Consider the following 26,707-nt stretch of genomic DNA (forward strand, 5'->3'; position numbering starts at 1 on the left):
AAAAAAAAAAAAAAATACAAAGTTTTAATTATCTTGTTAAAAAAGCAAACAATACTTTCTTAAAATGACATAAAAAATTAAATTTGTGTGAAATGTGTATCCATGAGAGCCAGCAGCAGAGGGTTTAGTGGTTGCTTTGCCTCTTGGCCGTGGGGCTTTCAACCCCCTGGGGTAGTGCAGCATCTTTACCTCACAATGAAGTCGGAGTGAGCCCCTTGCATGATCTGCTTCTCTGAGCGAATGTGCTCCTGTTGTCTAGTGTCCACAATGTGGCGTTTCTTGAGAATCTTCATTGCAAATGTTTTAGATTCTTCACTTTTCAGCTGGACCTTATAGAGAGGCAGAAGGAAGAAGTAGGAATAAAACCTTAGAGGTGCTGTAATATAGTGAGTTCTTATTGCCAACTTACCAAGGACATGGAACAAATAATATCCCAACCACCACCCCAGTACACAAGAAATCCTTGCTGGGTATAAAATATCCTGGGGCTGGGCTCACAACTGTTATCCAGCTTCATTCCACTGGATCAGAGGAATTCCAACTGGATTCCTAAATCACTTTTTGTCCACTGTGATTAAAAGAGGGAAAAGATACTTGATTCTTCTAGTATAATTTCATTTCATAAAATGTGTGTAGTTTAACAAAAAGTAGAAAGAGCAACTATCTTCTCTGGTTTGACTTTGAGTATGGCACAGATAGTATCATCTTTGTTCTCCTTCCTAGACTAAACATTTTGAATTCAGTGGCCCCAACTCTGCAGGTGTAGATACTGTTTTTGTTTTTACAACTCCTCCTCTTTCCTCCAATTAATAAAAAGAACAACATTTAACAGTTTTTGAGGCAAACTAGTTTTTCTTCTTATGTATGCATAATGGTGGCTCTCATTCTGTGTGACCTCAGACCTAATTCTGTCACTACACTAAACGGGGAGACCTAAGCTGAACCTGGAAGCCCCCAGTGCTTCCATACCACTTTGAAGACAACCAGGGCTCCCAGTAACTTTGAGGGGGCCTGGGTCTGCCAAGTGCCACACTGAAGACAGGTTGCTGGTATGTGTTCACAGTTTTATGAGAAATTTCAACAAGATGACTTGAAAGAGAGGTAATAGAGTGAATCACTTAATAGCATTTCATCTAGTGCTCTCAGCAAAATACTCAAGATAATACCAAACATTTCTGTGATGATGAGCTAATGAAAGCCTCAGGGAAATAACTTGACAAGCTGTTTCTGCTTTTCAGCTGGAGTATTACTGTTCCCTGTTAAACTGTGAATTATTCACTGCTTCATGGGCAGGGATAGATAATGAAGTTCTTAAGTGTTTTGTTCATGAACACATATACAGATTGAACTCAATCGGAGAGGATATTAATGGTGGCAAGTTCCTTGAAAGAGAGCAGAGCAGAAGGGCACTCCAAATAAATGGGCCTCATTTGTGAATCTGACAGTTTAGAGGGAAAAAGGATATTTAAAAATGATTTACATGGTTAAAGGCACTCTGTAAAACTCTTTACAGGGACAGATTAGTGTGATACAGAAGACTTCATTTGTAGTTCATAATATAATGTGAACACTCACATGCAAAAAAAATCAAGACAGGTAGAAAAGATCATGAAAAGTGAGTTACATCTGGGTACTCAAAATCAGAGAATAAATTCCCTTTTTTAGAACCTTCCCCAGTTATGATCAAAGATTCTTGTGTATATGAACATCTGAAGTAAAAATTATTCTCTTGATTTATGCTAAGGTGAGAGGAAAGAGTTGACCTTTAGTCTCACAGGTTTAGATTGGAATCTTGACTCTACGTAAGGTTTCCTTCACCGCCTTGGCCCAGTTGCTTACATGGTCTGAGCCCCAGTTCATGCTGGAAATAATATCCGCTAACGTAAAGAGTTACTGTGAACTGAAATGAGAAAGTACTACTAAATGAGCACACCTCACTGATGATCTGTGTGTATGCTTTACCCACACAGCAGATGCTACCAGATAGGGTGGAGCAAATGTTTTCAAATAAAGCCAGATTATGTCACTTCTCTGTTCAAACACTCAAGTACTTTACCACCTCACCCAAGGAAAAGACAAAGATGTCATCAGGGCCTACAAGGCCCCTCTAAGTGAACCCTGCTACTGTGAGCCTCATTTTCCTCCCTCCTCCTTTGTTCAGCTCTCACTGGCCGTCTTGCTGTAAGCTTTTCCTCAAGCCATTGCACATGCTACTATTCCACAGAGAGCTCTTAGATCTCTGTTCTAATGCTTCTTAATCAAAGAAGTTCTCACAGCACTCTAAAGAGTAACCACTCACTTCTCCCTTCCCCTTTTCAGGGTTCTTTGTTTTTTAAAGATGTATTTATGCATACAAGAACTGAACTGGCGTACAAGCCATGCTGTGGGGGGTGGGGGAGGGGGGCTGAGAGGATTCACCAGAGACAGAGTGAGGAGTAGAACAGGCAGGTTGACTGAAATACACTGCTAAGGAAGGGAGAGGGTGAGTCAGGGGAGGTCTGCCGTGTCATGTGGGCCACCTCTCTGGCTGGGGATTGCACTAGTGCTGCAGTGGCTGCAGACAGCTTCACAGCTGTGCTTTAACCCCTTGAGCCACTAGGGAGCATCTCTCTATAGCTCTTATCACATGCAAAGACATCAAATATTTTCTTGATTACTTGTATCTGTTTCCTTTCACTATTAGGTAAGCAATCAGACTGAGCATTATTTGTCTACTGTGCCTGGCAGAGGAAATGTTCATTACATATTTGCTAACTAAATGAGTCAAACAAAAAATGAAATAAAACCATAATGATTTATCACTGGCAAAGTCACAAAAGGACTAGTATCTTGGCCCTATACTGTGTGTCTCTGAGCTGAACTGGAGAAAAATGAGGTGCAAAAATGACAAGATGTAGTGGTTCTTCTTTCCATAAATATTCTTAGTTATGCATGATAGGAAAAAGGTTTCTATGAGCTGATGATGCACAGGGAGTACACATGGCCAAATATCTCTGTGAGATCCCGTCCTGAATTTGTAGATTTAAGTTTTATAGGATATTATCTCATTTTTTAAAAAATTTGGATAACTAATATAAGATATTCCCAAACACAGGGCTCATGAGATTAATAAAGTCATCTCTAGAAAAAATCCACCTCACTGTCCACTGTCAGTGTCTTTCAGAATCAATAGCTTGGCTCCTTGAAAGCTCTTGAAACCACGGCCATCTCTTTATAGCTTATTTTTCTAGATCACACAATTCTTCAATACTCCAGTAAATGAATTTTCTGATTCCAAATATGTCTAATTTTGTTGTGATAACCAGCTCATCACTATTACCTATTTAATACATTTCACTATAGCCTGGATATAAGGAGTTTGCAGTTCCCTTAACAGTTTCGAATTTTACATGAGGAAGAATCTATGCAGGGAAATACAAGTTGCCATTAGGGGAATCTATCCATGAGAGAAGCAAAAAACAACCTTTTTTGAACACAGAAGTACTGGGCACAACTGCATGTATGATTTCATTTAGTTCTAATACTAACTTTTAACAGTGTGAGGAAGGTTTTGTTTTGTGTTTACAAAGGCTTTATCAATAACACTAACAGTTGATGTTAATAGAGCTCTTATTAGGTGTATAGAATAGTGGAGTAAATCATCCTGGCAATGCTTTGTGCTAGCCCATTTTTCAGAGGAATGAACTGAGGATTACCAAAATAATTTCAGTCTTGCATTATTCTGTGTAAAAGCTGGGTTCATGCTATGGTGTTTTTAGCCCATGAATTTCCAGTATATGTTGCTTTCTTTCAGCTGACTGTAGATCAAATTAACAGTTTGTTGTCCTGAAAATTCTCTGAAAAAAACACACCTCACGTGTTTGTTAGCATTCTTCGTATCAACCAACAACTGCCCAAAGACCACTGAAAGGTGTTTAACTCAATATCATTTGTAATGGAAAAAATTGGAAACAATTTAAATGTCCATGAATAGGATACTAGAAAAATAAAGTATCATGCATCCAAGCATTATGGTTATAAAACATGATGACTAGAGCTACATTTAATGTTATGGAAAATAATAATACCAGATAATATGAAGAAAGATACAAGTTAAAAGTGTGAATGTCTGTCTAAATCTACATCCAAAATCCAGTATCTGATAGGACCGTGAACTGTTCTAGACTACTATCAGGAAGTGATAGAGAGAGAGTAACCTAGTGTGTGTGTGTATATGGATATTCTACTAATTGTCCTCCTGACTAACTTGGTTGTGGAAATGTTATGAATCTTTTGCCTATGTTGGAGTGGCCTCAAACTCCAAAGCTATTTAGCAACAAAGCAGAAGCAGGGTGTAGGGTGAAAAGTAACTAGAAAAGTACTATAACTTGTCGAAAGATAAAAGCATGGAAAGTGCTGTATGCTAAACACTGGGATATTTAGATCTATATTGAACTAGATTTTTGAGTCGAACATAAACTGTAGACTAGCCCTTGAAAGAAGACCTTCATCATGTTCCTTCTTTCTCTTTTGGTTGGAACAAGCACTTTGAAAACAAATTTAATTATAAATTGTAATAATGAAGTTCCACTTATGAGAAGTAACATAGCAGCATTCACATATATCGTGGAAGTCATAGTGGTAATGATAATAAATCTTACATAGTGATTTTTAATTTTTATGTAGGCAGTGTGATTTTACATCTATAAGATTTTTTTTAAATAAGAAGGTACAAGAAAATTTAGAAAAGGATGTAGGGTGAGGACTGGGGAGCTTGAGGATGGGAAAACTGGTGAGCACAGCTGAGGAGAGAAATTCAAGACAGTAAAAAGAAAAGTAAACAAGGGTTTATATATATAAACATATAGTGAAATTTTTAGCTTATGAATACATGGACCAGAAAAGGTTAATCTTTAGAGATCTAATATAGATTAGTGTTTACCTACAACTGGGAGTGAAAATGGACACAATTTGCAAACAGTTCTTTTTTGGAATAATAGAAATTATAATAAGAACTGTCAGAATGAATAGTATGTAAATCATACTTCTACAAAGTGTTTTTTTAAAAGAATTTTAACAGAAAAGGTCAGAAAATGGTTTTGATATTCTAGTTCTTATCTTTATTGTAGTTTTTAAAAACATTTTAATGCAGTAAATGCCAGCCTTTTTTCTCTATGCTTCTTTTCCCAGTTAGCCAAAATCATATTTCATTTTTATTCTAGTGTGTTAAATTTTAAATATAAACATGTTATCCTTTGAGTTCTCTACTTGTAATTTATTAAAAGTGGTCTCATTTCCACATAAAAGTAGGATCATGTAAATGCATAATTATCAGTTTTTAAAATTCTGTAATCAAGGTATTGATTTGGACAATGCCTCTTGTTATTTTAATATACAAACTACAGTCACTTGCAAGTTCATGTAAACTTCTTGGAATCTGTTTTCCACTCTTGTATAAAAAAAACACTTATCACATTGAAATCATTATGTAAGAATTATCTTTACTATTAAGTCTTTTAAGCTATATGCGAATGCTACTGCAATGGATTCTCGTAAATGGTATTTTACTATTACAATTCATAATTAAATATGACTTAGAAAAATAATAAAAAAAAGGAATATGAGAAATATCTGAGTTTAACTAGCTTACTTTCACAGAGAAGAAAACATTGAGTAAAATAACATTTTTGGACATAGCGTATGAGCATTTCCACATATGTAGGTGGTCTTGACTTACACATTCATAAAAGAAAGGGAATTTTTTAAAATACACTGAAATTTCTATTCTGCAAACTATAAATTGTATTCCTCCACAAAATGATATCAATTTTTATATGAGAATTTTCTTTATTCTGTACTGTCATTTCAGGTACACATTAACCAAAATCTTAATGGAAAAGCTGCTGTTTTCAATCTGTTGTTGATTTTGGAAAGATTAATTTATTTATATATATAAGGAACTGGGGTACAGATCAAAGGTGGCAGAGAGTGGGTGAGAGGATTCACCAGAGACACAGTAGAAAGCAGAACAGGCAGACTGAGAGAAATACACTGCTGAGGGGAGCAGCAAGCAAGAATGGAGAGGTCTGCTGCACCATGTGGGTCACCATCCTGGCTGGGGATCAAACTCAAGCTGCATTGGCTGTGGATACCTTCAATAGTGCTGTGTTTTAACCTCAAGATGGGCCTTTCATCTGCTATTGAAATGCCATCTTTCAGTAATGCACATTTTCATTCCTCACCTTCCTGTTTGCACTTCAGAGTAACATCACAGTTGATGCTCCTTAGTCAGTGTCTGAACTATGGCACCAGGTTTGTTCCATAGGATACACAAGCGAGGACAGCATTAGTGACCTGTCACAGCCTGGGTGGCACAAGTCTGAGCGACAGAGCATGCAGCCGATGGGTTAGAAGTATGGCAGAGATGTCAGGTTTGGATAGCTTTTTGGTCAAGCAGCACAGAGACAAGGCACTCAGTATAACTTCATGGAAAATAATTTATGTGTAAAAATAATTTCAATTATTAACTACTAGTGTGTATGTGTGGTCGAATCTACCACTTTCCGAACAAAGGAATACAGAAAACTAGCTTATTGTTGCTTGTCTTTACATCTGACTCCACCCGCCACTTTCACCAGAGTGTCATTTTACTTTCCCTCATCAAGAATTTTACCAATGCCATTTGTCCTGTAATTTGCCATCAACCTAAAATGAATTTCTACATCTGGTGATAAGAAATATCAGGACACATCTGTATTACTGAATTCCAATTGATCAAAATCTATGTCATACTATTTTAACAGGGGAGTTTTTGTTGTAATGTTATTAAAAGGTATTTAATGTTCAAGCTGGAGAAAGATGTTCCAATCTTTCTAGTTATAATCACAATGTAAACAAATGGTTAGATTATTTTATAGAAATTACTTGCAAATCAATGAACACTTGTGACTTCCCTCAATAAGAAATTAGCCATGGTTCATTTTGACTCAAAAGATTACCTGAGTTGATTCAACATTGTTATTTAACTGCTATTTCTACTGAAAATAGTTAACATGAAACACTGTTTACTGAAATTTAAGCGTACCTTTTATTGACTTCACAGTACCAGTATTAAACCTCACTCATTTTGTAATGACTGTCATAATTGATACCCATGTTATCTGACTGACTGTGATATACTTTATTTCCCTTCATCAAGTAAACAAATACTTTCTTTCCCCTACTCAGTGTTTATTTCTATGCATAATCACTCATGTAAAGAGACACAGCGATACTGACTGGTTTTGAAATTTACTTTAACATATCTAAGTCAGTCACATGTAAAGTTAATATTTCAGCTTATAAGTTGACCAATTCCTTTGTTATTGACTGAAAATGTAAACTGAATTGAAATGGAGCAGAGAATCATATATTGTAAAACTCAACTCTCTGAGATGTGCTCAGGTTAACTCATGAAAGGTTTCACATTCTAGATGTATTTTGAGGTTAAGGCATAAGTGACTTTATAATTACTTACATTGTAATTGTAATCTCTAAATAAGGTCTATGCTACTCTTTACCTTTCTGACAGTTTAAGTATCAGAGGATAGCTTTTTTTCTGATGTTTAGTACTTCAAATTTAGCTAAGTCAGTTCAACATGTACTTACTCGTTTTACTTAAGCCAAAATAATTCGTAGAAAACAGTCACATGAATCATTTAAACTGTTTTGTTCATGTGAATGTGGAATTTGAGATGGTAGCCTTGAATATGATGGCTCCCTTAGCTTAACTTATTTGTTTGAATACTTTTTTGGGTCTGGATGTTTTCCCCATTTTGACTGTGAATTTTCCAGGGGACCAACTGTGAGCCTAGGGCTCAGAATCAAGCCATTTCACCCATCTGATCTCATAGCTTAATATTCAAGCTAAGGCATGGTCACATATGTCAATATCCACATCAGTGGAGGTATTAATATGAGAGGCAGATAATATGACTAGCAATAAATAAAGTGTATACAATTAGTGCACTATATGAAACATACAAATGACCCTCTCCTTACTATTTTCCCTAGAAACAAAAGTAATTTTTTTCATACTTTTCTCAAAGGATATAAGTATTTTCAACTTGACTGACAATCATTAAGGAACTGCTTTTCCCTTGCATGCGAGGGATCTCTCTTTGAAGGTGCTTACATAAAGTTTTCAGGGTTGAGGAATACATCTTGGCACAAACCACACTACTTTATTTAGAAGCAGAGTTATTTTGGGAGTAGTGCCACCTAAAAATAGTTTCTTTGGTCGCCTTATAGTGTATTGTTTCATTTCACAGATAGAATTTGAGAGTTGAGTATTTATAGACTTCCTTCACTGAACCTAATGTACACAAACGTCTTGTCCTTAAAATCCAGTGAACCTTTATAAATGTTACCCTCTGTTAGTAATAATATCTCTCACTGTTCCCTCCTACAAATTCTTCTCTGGTCACTCCACTTGCTTGGCGTCTGTGGGGACATGTGGCCTTCTATCTTGTAACCTTTGCCTGAAACAACCTTTCCCCATGTGTTCACTTTAATCCCAGCTTATTTTTTAAGTCCTGGCTTGACCTTTGCATCTTTTCAAGGCTTTCTCAGGGCCTTTTTTTACTAGTCTACTCTAAATGTTCCCTTTCTTTCTGAAATGCAGAGTACCTTTATGCATAATCTATAGTATTACTGTATTTTGAAGGATTCCATTAGGCTTATTCATGCCTGTCAGAAGGCAGGCATTTCATGAGGGCAGGAATCACATCTTATATTCTAAATACCACAAAAATAAAATGTAGCACCTTTTTAAAATATGTAAATTGTTGGATATGATGTGCTCAAAACTTCACTTGGTGGGGGAAAAAACAAATTTGTGTCACAGAAAACAGAAAAAGTAGATGCAGTCAAAGTGCTAATTTGCACATAAACTGTTTTATCACCAGTTATTGTATGCCTTGAGAAGACATGTTTAGTGTCATGTGAAGGAGAATTGTTTTTTAACATTGTAGTTTACTCTAAGACCTTTATTACCAAAAAATTAATGAAAATAATCACTTGAGTAAGTGGCAAAGCTTGCATGTACACTGATAAGATGAGTTCCTACACATCTTATTTCATATGCATACTCAAGATAGAGATGTTCCACCTGTGATTTCTGCATAGAAACTTGTTTTTGGTTAGATATTTTAGGAGCTGCAATATATTACAACTATACCTATTATGCTCAATTATTGTATACTGAATTGGATTTTCATTGCTTTGGATTTTCACTCACTAGCTGAAGAATTTTCTTAGACATCACTACAATTTATCACAATATTGTAAGTCAGTATTAATTTTTTTAAAGACTACACATAAGACAAGGATGACATATTTAACAAGAAAACAAGTAGTGGATGCCAAGATAAAAGACAGTGTTAAAATAAGACAAATTGTGTTTTCAACCAGTGTAGTGTCCTCATTCCCTGTGGTTACAGGCACTCACAGGTCTCAGGGCAGGGGGTTTCCCCGGGCATCCTGTGCAGCATAAATCACCATGGCACAAATGGCTGCAGTGCACAGTGATCCCACAGCTATCTTATTTCAGTGCCATGTGGCTTGGCAGCAAGAAACTCTTGAAAGAGTTTGATCTTACATGGGGTTTCCCTTTGGAGTTAGGCTGCACTCTTTCATAATGATGAAAGAACACTCTGGAAGAGTACTGAGGTTATCATCAGATATCTTGCGTAATCATCTCTTGGTCTGTTTTTCTTTCACTTGTTTACATACCCATCCAGTCCTGCTTGCCTGTGATGCTTAATGTCTAGGTAGCCAGTAAAAATACCAGGGGATAGTATGGATGGCTACAGTTAAAAGCCCCTAGACCCAGATACGCATGCGTGGTTCACTATTCAGGCCAAGTTCTTACCACTTGTTACCCACCTGGGCTAACGGATGGGAACTGTGCCAGACAAAAAAAAAAATGAGAAGTAAATTCGTACTCCATTTGGCAAGAACTAGACCCTTATTATGGCCAGTTACATTTCTCATGGCCTAAGAAGACTGTCAGAAATGATACTGGTGACTTTCTATTGAGAGTTTGTAATTTAGAAGATAGAGAGAAATAAAAGCCAACTAATTTGGGTACACTATAAGTTCAGGGTGAGGAAGATAGAAAACTGTCCTCATCTGTACTCATGACATAAAGTAAGGAGCCTTAGTAGTTTGGGAGGATTTAATGGAAACCATCACTGAAGGAACTTGAAGAACTCTGTCTCTTTCATTAAAGAAATGCTTCCATGCAGGACTGATTTAACAATGGGAGAAAACGGGGGAAAAAAAATTTCCATTCTCTTCCTTTTCTATGGGTATAGATATGAATGATGGCACATATAAATACTAGAAATTATTATCACAATATTGACAACACTTACTGATCTAAGATATATAAGGTCTACTTGACAGACTCATGTAAACTTTACCCTCTTTAGAACAAGGAAACTGACAATCAGGATGAAGTAAATGACTAAGCATATATAGTTTGTAAGGTTTGAGGAAAGAAAGTTTTGAGAAATGTAGTTTATAGCTACTGCATTGTGCTGTGTTATGTTTTTCTCCCACAGATATTTTATCACTAAAATAGGACTAGCAAAATATTCAGTGAGGGGACAGCCACTTAGGTTTGACAGGGAAAAAAAAAAAAAGCTAATAGTAGATAAATGTAACGTCTATTACAGATTCTTAGATTCTGGAATTTTTTAGAGAAAGGTGTACATGTGACAATGGTGATAAGAATCTAACGTCTTTAGAGGTTATGATTAAATAAATAATAGCTTGTGATTATAAAAAGCTTAATGAAAAATTAGTAGTTCTGAGTACATCAAACAACAGGTCTTTGATGACTACATAATTTTGGGTCACTTATATGCACCATTTTTGACTTCTATAAAATTATCTACCATGCCTCAGAGGCCTCTTAGTAGTGTAGGGGTTAAGTCTGGGCACTATTACCACAAAGGCCTGAGTTCAATTGCTAGTCAGGGAGGTGACCCACCCGCTGTTCCCCTCAGCAGGGTATTTCATTAAATCTGCCTTTTGTACTCCATACTTTATATCTGGTTAATCCTTTTACCCCCTCACTCATCCAGGCTACCCCCAGTTCTTGTATGCAAAAAAACAAAAAGTGTATTATGCCTCAAGTTCTTCTCCCAACATTGCTATGAAGGCAGAATTATATGCTGTATGTGAAAGTAACTTCCAGATTGTAAAGCAATGTTCATCTAAAAGACTAGATTATATTAGTTAGGGATACCATCTATTATGTAAATACCTAAAATCTCCCTCTGACTCAGAAAGGCCACCACCTCCCAGCAGTGTTGCTTCCACTTGCACTAAGTGCATGCTGTTCGTACTATGGTTCTGATTTTCAATTCTTAAGTGTACATTATTATCCTTTCAAGCAGGTATTTTATATGTTAAACTGTGTGTGCCAGCTTTGGGCTCACCACATAAATACCTGAAATCTACGTGAATGATGTAGAACGTATAGGACAAAATTATGCCTGTCACAGCTGTGTTCTTATATGTTATCCAAGTATTGCAGACGAGGATATAGATTACTGAACAAATTATCTAATATTCAAAGCAACCACCACATGCAGTGCCAGATTAAGAAAAAAATGTGTTTTTCACTTCAGCTAAACTATTCAGGAAGCAAGCATCTCTCTGGAAAGAAAAAAAAGTCGAGTAAGTTAGGATGTGACCATAAAGCCACGGATTTAATTATTACTTGTGATTTGGAAAATTATCTCCTTATTTGACTGCCATGCCTTGTAAATTAAGAGGATTACCTAGAGGTCTTACTGTAGTGCTTACAGCTTTAATGAGTAAATCGTTAAAAAGAGCTAAGTTCTGTTGCTGAAAGTGATCATTATGAACATGAGCAGTTCTTCATGAAAACAAGCTGTAAAAAGGTGAGCACTGAATAATTCGAAAGCCCATTCTTCCAAATGAAGAACATGGTTAGAAAATATGGTATGTACCAGATAAAAGTTATTTCACAAAAGTTATGTCTGTTCTTATTTCACAGAAGATATGTCTGCTATTATAATAGTTAAAATCAATTATGGTAAATCAACTATGCTAAGAGGACTTAAGAAATAGACTTGAATTGCTAAAGTTCCACTGCTATAAGGCCTTTATTTCAAGCCACTATCTATACCATAGAATAGCTATTTATGTCCTCACCTCCAAAAGTTGGCCATAAACTATTTAAAAAATTCCTTCCTAACAAATCAAGTGTAATGCAAGTGATTAAAATTATGAAATGTTAAGTCTTTAAAGGATATATAATGATGCTGAAGAACATGAACTTAATCTATGGCAAATGATGAGAAAACTACAACTCTGACATCATTCAAAGAATTCAAATTTCTTAATTCTTTATAGCCCCCTCAAGAGTTTATGATTTGATAAGGTTACATGTGGGGAATTTTTTAAAATACTACTGTATGAGTAAAAGGAACCTATAATAGTATATTTTTGTAATATCATTTATCTGATTAATACCACTAGAAATTGAGTGTTTCCAGGAAAAGAATACTAAGTATTGTATGCTAAGCATATACATGTATACTCACTGCCTGTAAGTCTACTTACTGTATACTCAGTATACAATACTTAATGTTAGCATGCTTTCTACTATGCATATACGCGTGAAAAGAGTCTGCATTAAGCTCTTATTGCTTACAAAGAACACAGTATAATATTGATACAATTACTTTGCATGCAACATTCTTAGAGGAGAGTGAAGAAAAAATTTCTGTAATGAAACTGAACTGGGCTCTGCCAGATCTAGCAGACGACGGAACCAGCTGCTGTATAGTCACCACAGTGCTCATGGCAAGTCAACTATCAATCAGTGTGTTGCTACCAAACCCCCAATTCAGGTGCCACTGAATGCATGTAAGTTCTTGTAAAAATAATCACTGGAAAAAAATGTCTTTCATACCCAGGAGCTAGTATCATGGGGCAGTAAGTGATAAGAGCTGGCAAGAATGAACTCTGTGGTATTAGCAATCACTTATATGGTTAATCCATATTGGGTAAAGAACAGAATTTGGAAAATCTGATTGTCCCAGAGTGTTTTGGGAAGTGCAAGTCACACAGTGACTCACACATGTACTGGGCACATATCTGAAGGTATTGAGATGTAGTACCAACCTAAATTAATTCTTGGGTTATGGTTTTTAGTAGCCTACAAGTGCCTGGCGTGAAGGAGTAAAATATAATAACCACAAAAGGAAAATTAGGTTAAAGTACCTTTGACAATTTCTAATGGAAGTGGAATTATTTATCAATGTGCAAACATCCAAGCACATACATGTCTATGTTGTTTTCTTACACTGTGTTACTTTTTCTTTGCCCATGCTTCCCCTCCCTTCACTTTGTGGCTGGTCGTGCCTCCTAGAAGTTCTCCACCACCAATGTGGCATTTAACTGTTCAACATGAAGTGATTTCAGTATCTCTGAGTGCTTGTGAATTTTGCAAAAATTCTAAGTATATTACTTTGTTTTATAAACTATCTCATTGATTATTGTAAGGTTCCCAACTTGAGGTTCTTAGACCTCTAGGAATTCACAAAGTTGTAGTGTTTATTTTTGATCAAAATAAAACAGCTATTTTGGTTGGTCATACTCTTTAAAAATAGTACCTAAGAAACTATGTAAGAGACAAAAAAGCAGTCTCAAGGAAACTCTGTCCTTCATAGCGGTTCATTCAGAAAGGGACTTAGACACATATGACTATGCATATAAACATACCAGAAATACATCCTTCATGGTGAGGATGTGTGTGTACACCCTGCCCTGTTTGTCAACACCCCCAGTGCAAAGCAGTGAGTCTTCATTAGCTAAAAGCAGTTCTATGTTAATCACAGAAGTCAAAGTACCTGAAAAGTAAATGTAGCATTTTTTGTTTACTGGACAGGATTCAGAAAAAAAGTGAAAGGTTTTTCTAGATGCTAATTTGATTTTTACTCCTGTAAGTGAAAGTACTCATCTCCTTAGGTACACCATGACTATTAAGTCAGAAATAGCACTTTTTGGCATCTCCAGTCAGTGTTAATGAAGGTATAAATACAAATTCAATGAAATACATGATGGTCTAAAGCCTTTACAAATATGTAGGCAAATAACATCTTTCTGTCAAGATCAGAAATCCCATCTGCAGCAGAAATAGACACATTTCAAATATAGCTCTGGGTCAATCTACTTGTCTGGAAGGGATTTCTCCTATCTCCTGATGGCAACAGTAACTGTTTACTACACTGTACACAGTCTCAGGGAGTTCCTAACATACTGTACTGGCTTCCATATCAGGGATACCTCGATATTCAGGAGAAATATAGAAATCTGTCTGCATTATCAAACAGACTTTGTAGCTACACAGTCTTTGTACCAACACAGTTACCAGAATATTTCCCACCCAACCCCAATTTTTGTTGCAGTATCAGTTTTTAGATGTAGAGGTTCTGCTTTGATTGTAGAAATCTGTACCAAAATGCTGAATTTGCACCAACCCTTAGCAATATATATGTGTGTAAAGTATGTGTGAAATAAAATATGAAATACTTAAAAAGCATTAGCATTATAATCTAAATAGCTGACTGCAACTATCAAGTCACAGAATTTTCCGACAGCATTTACTAGATTTTTTAAAGCACAGATATCATTTTATACCTCATCGTATGTAATTCATATATATACACTAGTATATGCATGTACATGGATATTTTATAACTCCAACTCCATGTTATAAAAATTGACATTTAAAGTACTGTAATTATAGAAAGGCTACACAACTAAGTTACTAAGAACTGATCGGAACTATGGAAATATATAGAGATTATAATGTTCTATGACTCCTTACCAAGTAATGTGTTTACCTGTCATTAAAAATTGATGGGTTTTCTAAAAGTAAATTGGTATATGTGTAGCCCACTGCCTACATAATTTAGTCCATTTTAACTATTGCCAATTTTGACATATTGCTATGAAAATATGTAAAGAAAAGGAAATTATTAATTGTTAAAGTAAGGAGCAGAAAGACAAGCGAGGAAGAGAAAATGAAAAATGAAGGTAGATGCTTCCCGAAGCATTTAAAGAACAATGACCTACCAGTTCCACTCGTCCGAAACCTCCAACTCCAAGGGTATCAATGATGTTGAAATCAGACAGCTTCAAGTTGGCGAAGAATGCAGCTTCAGCTTCATATCTGGATTTTTTGATGCGAAAAAATGGAAATTTCTTAGAGGTGCAAACACGAGTAGCACGTACAACCGTACCGGAAAGACATGACTGTGGAACAGGGTTTACCTGCTTACATTCCATCTTGCTCTTAGAGTCTGTGTTTTCTCACACTCATAATTTTTTGGTCCCAATTGTGCAGAATAACATAGATATGCACTTGTTTTGCAAAGTGGAAAAATACAAAGTACCCACTGCATGCCAGATATCAAAGTTACATCTCAGTGTTTTTCTACGCTTCTTCTTGTGAGCCCGAATTGTTTGAGTTGTTCTTTTTTGGGTTTGTTTTGGATTCTTTTGTTTTGCTTGGCTTTGCTTTTGCCGTTGAGGTTGTGGGTGGCAGTTTCTCATTAGTTTCCCTTATCCACAGGCTGGCAGTGGCTCCTATGAATATTGTTAAAAAGTGGCGAGATCATTGAGGTCTCTGGAGTAAAATCACAGCCAGGTCTTACGAAAACAGATCCGAAAAGCTGAGGACTGATGTGCAAATGTCGGAAATGGATGATTTCCAAGCATATTCACATTCCTAAAAAGTCTCTTCCTCCCATTTGTGTTTACCCACGACTGTTAGCTAGTAATCCTAGTGTCTTTACATTTGCAGGTTTCTTATTAGAGCGGTGTGCAGAGAGGCATGGAGTATGCCCCAAGTCTATTATGTGGCACACATGTAAATGTGACACATACAAGTGGCTGAAATAAGCTTCTGCAGATGAGACAAGTGAATTTGAGCTGCTTAAAATATCTCCTTGTTAAGGCCCTGCTATTTTTGGAAAGGGCAGGAAGGCATAAGGATGAAGATGATCCTCCCACTCAGTAAAGTCAGGTCAGGGAGCAATTCAGCTGTCACCCAAAGAAAGGATTTGAATAGCTATGTGCAACCCATGACCTTCAGCCAGGCAGTATCTGATTAGTCCTACACTGTAGATATAGACAGGATGAATACACTTGACTTAGTGATACTAATGGAGTTTGCCTATGGCGCGGCTGATCCATAGACATGTTTGGCATGAAGCCGTATGCCATTTTACCTATTCCATTGTATAGTCAAATGCAAATGTTGTCAATAGTTGGGGAAAGGGTAAATAGCTTGCTAGGTGAGCCTTCAACATCCCCCAATTTATAAGCATGTTTCTAACTTTTAAGAAGTCAATTCTTGAGACAGACACATGAGACAGTAAAAGTAGCATTGATTTTCATTATTGGAGGATCAACTGCATTTGATAAGCCTCTGTAAATGAGGTTACCAGCCAATCCTGATGACATTTGTAGATGTTTCTCATTAACTGTGCAATCAGAGATCAACATACTAATTCAGAAGAGGACTGACTGGAATGGAACATAAGTAGCAAATGTGCATTTCTAGCATTCCAATTGGCTCACTACTTTTGGAAAATTAAAGGCATGCATTTAAAGGGTCAGTGGGAGAGTTGACTCTGACAGGTGTTTAAAAGGACATCAGGTCAGATTAGATCACGCAAAAATGTATGTCATGTATTTCCTGGGGGAGGAGGAGTATGGATAATGAAATTCTTAATGATATTGTATTGGAAAGAAAATACTGTGCAGCTGATGATTTAGAAATCCATTGTGCAAAGGGTAAAGTCTTTCAGACTACTGTGATAACATTGTATGTTTTTAAGTATGGCACTATTACACAGAGCTCTTGAAAATACCCCCAAAATGTTACATTTTAGAATTTTTGAAATTAGGCTGAAAATATGCTATAAGTGTCTTAGACAAGTGATCACAAAGGAAAGTGCTTTTGTGCACATCAGAACTATCTGTGCATCTTTTAAAAACTACTTAATCTACTTAATATGTCCCACAACAGACCCAGTGAAACAGAAACCTTTGGAGGCAGTACCAAAATATTTACTGATTTTAAAACTCCAGGAAATATTGTGAAGCTCATTAAGAACTGAGAATCATAAATCTAATCCTTCTGAGGCTTCAAGAGTTTTCAAAAACCATACAAGAATTTTAGGGTAGGTTAATGTGATCTAAGAAAGTCAGTAGCCTCCCAATGAGTCAGGGAGGAGGGATGATACATTGATGCCTACAGTCTTGGAGGCTCTTATAAAGTGACCTTGGTTTGTGACAACCTGGTTCTGAAGAGAAACTTCTGGAGGTGGTACCCAAATAGCGATAGATTTTAAAGCTCCCCCTGGTCCTAGCAATGAACATTAGTAGTTCTGTAGTAATTAATACAGCCTTTACGAAAAAAAAAAAAAGTAGCATTGCTGAAACAGAGGTAACAACAGTGTCAAGGTAGTTACTTTGTGTTTGTATTTCTACTGTGAAGAAATCCTTTATCCCCTTTGTTTACAGTTATTATTTGATTAATTACTGTTATTTCAACTAATGTCATGGGTATATTAAGTCTGTGGTACTACAATGTACTTAAATATGAACTGGTCCATACATAGGAGACACTAGTTATAGTTTAATTAAATCTTTCATATGTCTTAATGAAAAGAAATGGGCAACATAGTCATACTTAGATAATCATTGCTAGCCACGTACTGAAATTGCTAAGTGAATCTGTAAAACTAGGAGACTAGTATTTAGTGGAATACATTTTGAAAAGACCTTTGTCCAACTGATCTCCACTCTGTTCCTATTTATGTCAGGTTCTGACTCTTGGGAAAGTCAAAGAATATAGGGATAATACTGCAACAGTTTTTCTTTTTCAACTAAGAAAGTGTTGTTTGCTTTATATTTCACATGCATCTAATTTTTTTTCTCATTCAGAATTACTTTTTATAGGCAAGAATCATATATTGTTACAGAGACTTGGCATGCATTTTAAACATGAAAATCACAACCTAAATAAACTATGGATGTTTTAGCTTCATCAGGTATTTGGAACTGTGTGTTGCTCATAACTTGGAGGAAGAATGTCATTCTTTCTGGAGATAACTGTAATCCATCAATTATTTTCTACTTTCTTTAGTGTTGACAGAAGTTTGAATAAAGAAGGGAGCTGAATGTAGTTAAGTAAATGGCTATTAGTTTTTTTGCCCTAAGGAGGTCAATGTGGAAGCTGACACCCTAAGTACTGTAGGGTCCCAAGACCCAGGAGTCAGGTACCACTTCACACAATTCTAACACCATCTTTGCAACTGTATGGGAGCGGAGATTTCCAAATATGATGGAAAATACCTATCAATAAGAAATACAGACCTTGATATTTGGTTGTTTAAAATGTAGCAAGCATATTAAGTATATCTCTAATGACACTTAACCTAGTGAATAAGGCCTTCCTTTATTGAAAAGAATATTATGACAGTATAAGTGGAAGCTATGAATCTTCTAAAAGTGCAAATATTGACATACTGTCATAATTTCAGGGAGATTCACCCCTCCTAAACATATTAGCAATGTGAAAATAACTGTACAAGTGAATGAGTGTGTTGGGTGAAGGAGATATTGTGTTATTTTACAAATATGCCTGACTATAAGATTCTACCTGGGGCTACAAATAGAATCCGCAGAAAATTGCTAGGATCTTCTTTCAACACTATTATTAAGTAGTACTAAAAAGGAAGAGAGATGTCTAAGTTTTTAGCCTCTTCTTTTAACTTAATCTAGTACATCAAAGGAGGTTCCAAAAACAATGAAAATGTATACCTTCCTAAAGGCATAAAGGAAAAAGACAGTGACATATGTGTGTGTGTGTGTGTGTAGTCTAGGGGCAGAAAAATAGTTCTGGAGTGATTTTTAACATTTCTCTCCTCAAACTACATATCTGTGTAGTAGTATGTTCCCTTTTCTTTGAAATATATAATTACCACTAGCAGTTTCTTATTTCTCCCAGTTTGAACAGTTTTTATGAAAATGCTGTTGTTGCTACCATATATACATGATTCAATTCTGTCACATAATTGATTGAGAATATCATAATTAGTGAACATAACAACAGAATTTATTCTGTACATTACGACTGACCATTATAATTAAGAAGCAAGCATAGCTCCTTATTTATTGGAAACCAAATATGATGACTCAACCCAGGACAAAAGTGTTTACTACTTAAAGTTCATCTTGATATAAAAATAGCATAAATAGGGCTCTTCCTGGTGGTACAACAGGTTAAAGTGCAGCATACAAAGCTAGAGGTAGCCTCTTTAGCACAAGTTTGATCGATCCCTGGTCAGGAAGGTGACCCACATGGCACAGCAGACCTCTCCTGTCCCTCCCACTGCTCCCTCAACAGTGTACCTCATCAGTGTACCTGTTCTGCTTCTAACTCTGGTCAATCCTCTCACTGCCCTTGTACCTTTGGCCTGTACCCCAGTTCGGTATGCAAAAATAAATCTGAAGAAAGTAACAAATATGTTGGCATTACTTTATAAAAAAGACAATATTATACATAATTTTAAAGCACCAATGATGAAAAGGAAGATACCGTAGATGGTTAAAAAAAAGTAAAAGCTAAAAGAATGAAAGGTTAATGTGGTCCTATGTTCTCTAGGCCACCTCATTTATAATATCCTGGTTAGTTTTAGAAGTATACTGTAAGAGTGTCCAAGAAAAAATAAAATGTTAAATTTCAAAGTCTATATGCATATCAGTTACTATAGCTTTGTTTGGTCTTATCTGTACTCAGGCATATTTTTATGTCCTGTTGAATTATTAGTCCTTGGGCGGTACCTAGAGAAATACAATTCAGTAAACACACATGCCTCATCTATAACAGTTTCTCATGCCATAAAAAATAAATGAGTCAATCAGATAATGTCTACATTAGACTTAAAGGGATTTTGTACTTCCCAGTTATGATTCTGTCAATGTTTATTTATAGACTTTTTGAAGACTATTGACAAATGTAAATTTAAGTAAATGAGAATGAATTTTTGGTTTTGGTAAGTTAAATCAGAATCCTAGCTGACTTCAATGTTTAGTGAAATCTCTCATTTTTTAATGTATTCAGAGTATTGCAAATAATCAAAAATCTATGGAAACATTTTTGAAAAGGACAAGAGCTTTCAGGAAATAAACGTTAAAAACAAAACAGACAGAACTAGTCTATGAAACATCCAAGATATCAAGTGGTGTATGTAATGAATCAAAAATTTGGTATACAGGATTATATTCATGAATAGTTCCTGATTTGCAAAGCCTGGTGCATTATGTAATTTATAGGTCTGGTATAGTGAAGAAAAGAAAATTAGCAGAAAACTTTCATATAGAAAGAAAGAATTGTAAATGAGACCAGTGATACTTCTTTGCATATGTAACACAATGTAATGTGGACTTAAACTGCAGATATGATTGCCTCCTTCTGCTACTTTGTGTACATGAAAGTAATAAATACACGTCTATTCCCTTGGTTCTCAAATGCTTGAAATTAAGTAAGCTGAATGAACCACTAAAATAGTGTTTTTTTAAAATCTGTAACCAAGCCATCCATCATTTCTTTATCAATGTAATTACTTTGTTAAAAGTCTCACTGACAACTCAAGTTTATAAGTGAAAACTTATGACTTCATTGGAAACAAAGAGGGAACCATTTCACAGTTTCAGGTTGGTGTGGGAAATTAGCCGGTTGAAAGAATCATGTGTTTCAAGTAAGCATTTTACAGACTATTACTGTACACTTTAAGAAATCCTATAGGCACTAATAAACACTGTTCCGAAAAGTGTAAACAAAAAGGGATGATTTGATTTTGTCATAAAGCAGTCAAGAGTATTGATAGTATTCTTTTAGTAGTGGTGGTAATAACTTGAAGAAATGAAGGTTTAAAAATGCCTATAAAGTATTTCACAATGTCAATTTTCTCCAAAAAGTACAATCTTCTCTCCAGTGGATTTAAAACAGCATTAATGTGGTCACTTTATTTCTAAAATTCTGGTTTAGGGGGACAAAGGTACAAATCTTTTAGTGCTGTAGTCATGGAGTAGCTATACTTTTCAAATACATCCCCTCGAGGAGATATACCCAACTAGGAATAAAGAGAAACACTGTATTTCTCATATTGACTTCATAGTAAGAATGATAGCAATGCAAATATTCTGTATTTGAAAGCATCTTTTGTTCAGGGACTGTAAAATATCTGTCATTTAATTTTTTCTCCCTGATTCTCTGAGACAATGGAAATTGAAATCTCTGTTATCCGTATTTTGAACTGGTTGTTGATAAGTAATCCGTTTCAGCAGGTAAATAATGAAATCATTAGAAACCTTGGATATATTTCATGTTATAGGCATATGTATACTAGTTCCAGGAGTGGGATGTAGGGGAGGGGGAATCTGTTAAAGCAAGAAAGTAGAGAATCAAACAACTGTAGAGGTGTTTATCTCAAAGTAGCTTTGTATCTCAAAGTATAAAAATACAAATTTCAAATGTGAACCACACTATTAGAAGATCATGTAATCCAGCCTCTTCATTTCCAAAAATAGTAAGTCCAGAGATAGTAAATAACTTAGCCTTAAAGTTATGGCATTTTGACTTACAGGCTGTTACCACTTTTTACTATATGACTGCGTGTTAGCAATTTTTACAATAAATGTGATATTAAAGAAAACAAAGGCCTGTGTAAAAGTTGCAAAGTACATTTGAGTACTATGTTAGTTTAGTACATTCACTCAAGGATGTGACTTGTAGCTAAGCTCACATGTCCTGTTGCCTTTGATGCTCAAAGAGAATTTTTAAAATATATAAACATCACAGCATCATTTGAAAGGATGAATGAGAATATGCCACTATTAGCGTGAATGTACTAAGCAATATGAAAATCTTAGTAGTCAATTCTGAATATAGTTTCTATATAGTTGGAAGCATGGTTTTTAAAATTAGTCTTTAATGTAATTGAAGAATCATTCAGAAGAGTAAACTGAGAACAGGAGGATTAGAAAGGGTATAAATGAACACGGGGTAGGGGATCAGGTTTTGTTTTATGGGTTTGTTTTTTTTTAACTCATAACTTTTGCTCCTTCCATTAGCTTTATGCTTCTCCTTTACCTCTAGAGGATTCTGTATAAACTGTAGACATAGGAAGCTTAAGATGTGGTTATGTTCACAGTGAGTTAAAGAATGAAAGAGAAAAATGTAATGGGTGGCAAGAAGAAAATGAAAAGACTGAAAGCAACATTCCCAGGCCTCTAGGAATCAAATAAAGGAAGTGATCAGAAAGTCCACACAAAACCATCATCAAGATAGTCCCTTTTCTAGAAAATGAAGTATTTGCATATATATATTATGAAAATTATTTGTAGTTCAGTCATTTAGGGATTCAAAATGGCCTGAGCAAAACATACTTTGCAAGAGTCCAGGCAACCACGGTTGTCTTCTTTGCCCACTGTGGTCACTCTGTTGTCCGACCCCTGACTCTTGAAGCACTTATTTCAGGAAATATGACCAGAGATATTCATGTAAGGGAATTCTGCTGTTATCTCCAGACTAAGTAGCCAGACAGGAGACACTGATTCATTAGCCATGATAGCTCTCGGGACATATAACTTCTGTCCAAAATAAAACTATAAATACATTTTCACCATAATCTGTAATAGACAAAGATTTCTTCCAGTGTAGGCCTTATATCAGGGCCTAAATGTGAGTTCTAAGATAGAATATCTGCAACTTCAATTAGGCATTGTAAAATAAGATTCAGAAGTTTGTGTTTGTAGCTCTTAAGTGTCAGAGGGAATGATTACATGTAAATTTTAAAGTACTATTAGTGTTAGTTGGATAGGTTTGTGGCAGACACCTATTATATGACATACAGATAATGCAGGGAACTTTGTGTCAAGTTCCAGACAACTGTTCTGAAATGTCACATGCATATATAAGATCTTAGGTCTTATCTACCTAGATTTAGACATTAGAAGATAACTGAGAACATTTTTTTTTTCCTTTAAAGCGTGTTTCTAATGTTTCTTTCATAAATCTTTTGAGGTGACATTGGTTCATGATTTAGAGGTAGAGGATCACAGCTTTCATAAGTGTAATATCACACCATGCCTATCATATCAATACCACCAAGGTACCCACAGTCCACCACCACTCACAGCACACTTGTTCACTCTGTTCTCCCCACTTGTCTGGTGTTACCTTCCATTCTACAGTCTGGTATCTCCAATATGTTCCTGGTTTGATTTTTATGTAATCCTTTTTTTTTTTTTGTTATTGTTGTTGTATTTTTTTTCTCTATATTCCACATACAAGTTAAACTCTTAACTATTTGTCTTTTTTTTTATGACTAGTTTAGTAGTATTCCCTTTTCTGTCCAAGTTGTTGCAAAGGGAGAGAGTTTATCTTGTTATAGGTATATGTAAATATATATGTAAAGACTATATATATAGACTATATATATATATATATATATATGTAAAGACTATATATATATGTAAAGACTATATATATATATATTTTAATAGTATCCCATTGAATATTTACAACATCTTCCTAATGTACAATTTGCTTGGGACACTTAGGTTGCTTCCATAACCTGGCTATTGTAGATAGTGCTGCAGTGAACCTTGGAGTGCATATGTCCCTTCTAATTAGTGTTTAGCATCCTTTAGTAGCTACCTGGAATTGGAAGAGCTGGATGATAAGGTAGATCCATGTTTAATATTTTGACATATCTGTGTACTGTTTTCATTGGGACTCGCCAACCCACATTCCCACCATCAGTATGTGAAAGTTGCTCTTTCCTCATATCCTCGCCAACAGTTGTTGCTTCAGGTCTTCTGGTGTGGATAATTCTCACAGGTGTGAGGAATTATCTCACTGTGGTGTTCATTTGTATTTCTCCAATAAGTAACGTGAACATTTTTTCATGATCCTGGTAGCCATCTGTATGTCTTCTTTTGACAAGTACCTATTTTGCTCCTCTTCCCATATTTGTGATGTTTCTTAGAGTGGGTTGGTATGACGTCTTTGTGATTCTTTTGTTATGTAAAAACCGTTACTTTCATCTAACCCCAATTGTTTTATATTCTCATTTCTCTTGTTCGAGATGAATGCACACAAACATTGCTGTAACCTATGTCATAGAGTGGTTTGTGTAAGCTTTCTGTATATGTTTTCAGGTCTTAAATCCAATTATCTTACCTACCTTAAGTGATTTTGTTGCAGATGTTGTATAATGGTGGTCTCGGTTCATTTCTTTGCAGTAGGTGTTGAGTTTTCGCAGCACCATGTATTGAGTTTATTTTCTCCCATATATATACCCTTGGCCCCTTTGCCACAGATGAACTGACAATGTAAATGTGGATTTCTTTCTGGGCTCTAAGTTATTTTCCATTGGCCCGTGTGTCTGTGTTTGTTGCAGCATACATATTTGATTTCTGTATCTTTGTAGTATATTATGAAGACTTAAAGTGTGATCCCACCATTCTTCCACAGTTTTTGTCAGGATTTCTTTGGCTATCTGGGTTCTTTTAGTTCTATGTAAATTTCAGTAATGTTTGTGGTATTTCTTTAAAGATTGTCATTGCAGTGACTTTGTATATTGTTCTAGATAAAATAACTGGTTTAACAATGTTAATGCTTCCAATCCTTTGTGTCCTCTTCTATTTCTTTAACATTGTCACTGCAAATGTTACCTCCTTTGTGATGTTTATTACTAAGCATTTAATGTTCTGATGCTATTGGAAATGTAATTATTTTCCTGATTTTTTTCCTTTTCTAGCTCACTGTTCTAATGTTGGAAGGCAACTGATGTTTGTGTATTGATTTCATAGCCTGCTACTTTTCTGAACTTATTTATCATTTCAATTTGTTTGTAGTTGAGTTTTAGGGTTTTCTATGTATATTGCCCTATCATCTGCAATTAACGATAGGTTGACCCCCCCCACCCCAATTTAGATTCCATTTATATTCTTTCCTTATCTTAAAGCTGTAGCTGGAAGTTCCAGTATGGTGTTGAATAGCAGTGGTGCTGAATATCAGTGGTGAAAGTAGGCATCCTTTTGTTCTACCAGGTCTTACGGGAAAGCTTCACATTTCAACTTTGAGAATACTGTTATATGTGTTTTTTCCATATAACCTTTATTGCATTGAGGTATATTGCATGTATCCCTGGTTTAAAGGGTTCTTATTATGAATGAATGTTGAATCTAGTCAAATGCTTTCTATGTCTATTGTTATGATAATGATATGTATTTCTTTGTGGATTTAGTGAAATAAACTAAGTTAAGATATTGAAAAATATCCTAAAATCCTTGGAAAAAATCCATTATTATAATGTGAAATCTTTTAAATATGTTCTTGAATTCAATGTGCTAAGACTATGTTGAAGACTTTTGCTTTGAGTTCATCAGAGAAAGTGGTGTGTTTTTTCTTTTTTGTGTGTGCAACATTCTTGGTAGGTAATGTTGACTTCATAGTGTGTTAGAAAGCAATCACTCTTACTTTTTGAAAAATTTTAGAAAGATACGTATAGATTTGTCTTTGAAAGTGTGTTAATACTCACTAGTAAGACCATTTGATACCGGGCTTTTGTGTGGGAGAAAATTGAGTAATGTTTCAATTTCCTTGTTTGTAATTGGTCGATGCAGACTTCTTGATTCAGGATTGTAGATTGGAAAGAAAACAAAAAGAAAAAATAAAGAAGAAAAAAATTCTCCACCTTCTCTAAGTTACTCAGTGTACTTGTATATAAATATTGACAGTAATCTCTTACATAATCCTCTGTATTTCTGATATGTCCGTTGTAAATTGCTTTTCACTTATGATTCAATTCAGTTCAATTTTTCCCCTTTTCTTTCTTTAGAATCCTCATAATAGGTTTGTCTATATTTGATATAGTTGCTCCCAGAAATTGCTTGTTTCATTGGTCACTTGGACTTTTGATATCTATTGCGTTTATTTCTGGTCTAATAATAATGTCATTCCTTCTATGTGATTTTGGTTCTGTTTATTATTTCCTACTTCCTTAAGGTGAGCAATGAGATTATTTGAACTCTTTTTGTTTTTTGATGTAGACCTGTATTGTTGTACACTTCTGCTTTTTTTCAGATCTGGAAAGTGGGGATCATCATTTTGACGTGTGTCAAGGTATATTTTAATGTCTTCTTTAATTTCAATAACCCAATAGTCATTCAGTAGTGTGGTGTTCAGTCTCTTTGATGCCATTGTGATTAAAGAAGATAGTTAACATCTCAACATGTATGCATGTAATGATACTTAGTATGTGACCAGTATCTATCCCAGAGAATATTATATATGCTCTTGAAAATAGGTGTAACTATTTTTGGGGTACAGTTCCCTGTAAATGTCCATTAAGCACATGTGTATAATTTTCTTTATGTAAGGCCACTGTTTTACTTGTTTAATTTCTGTCTGGGTGATATATCCATTGGTGAAAGAGGGATGATGCAATCCCCTGTTGTTATCATTTGGTTGAAAGTGTGTATTCATTTAGGTAGAAATTGCCTTATATATTGTGATTGCCTTCATTTAGTGAATATTGATTTTCTAATGTTATGTTTT

At 35.3% G+C, this 26,707-nt stretch overlaps 1 protein-coding gene across 3 annotated transcripts in view; it reads right to left on the bottom strand.

Annotated features, from left to right (window-relative positions):
- Nucleotides 1-26,707, bottom strand: part of PRKG1 (protein kinase, cGMP-dependent, type I) — a 1,208,869-nt gene that overhangs the window by 27,339 nt on the left and 1,154,823 nt on the right. For all 3 annotated transcript variants that reach the window (XM_004680887.2, XM_004680888.2, XM_012723496.1), the window contains exons 10-11: nt 15,139-15,235; nt 190-329 (exon numbers count right to left, since the gene is read on the bottom strand). In XM_004680887.2, the coding sequence (XP_004680944.1) occupies nt 190-329; nt 15,139-15,235 (237 nt within the window). The remainder of the gene's footprint in view (nt 1-189; nt 330-15,138; nt 15,236-26,707) is intronic.

This window comes from Condylura cristata, unplaced genomic scaffold, assembly GCF_000260355.1.
Source record: "Condylura cristata isolate star-nosed mole 26May11 unplaced genomic scaffold, ConCri1.0 scaffold00011, whole genome shotgun sequence".
Lineage (NCBI taxonomy): Eukaryota > Metazoa > Chordata > Mammalia > Eulipotyphla > Talpidae > Condylura > Condylura cristata.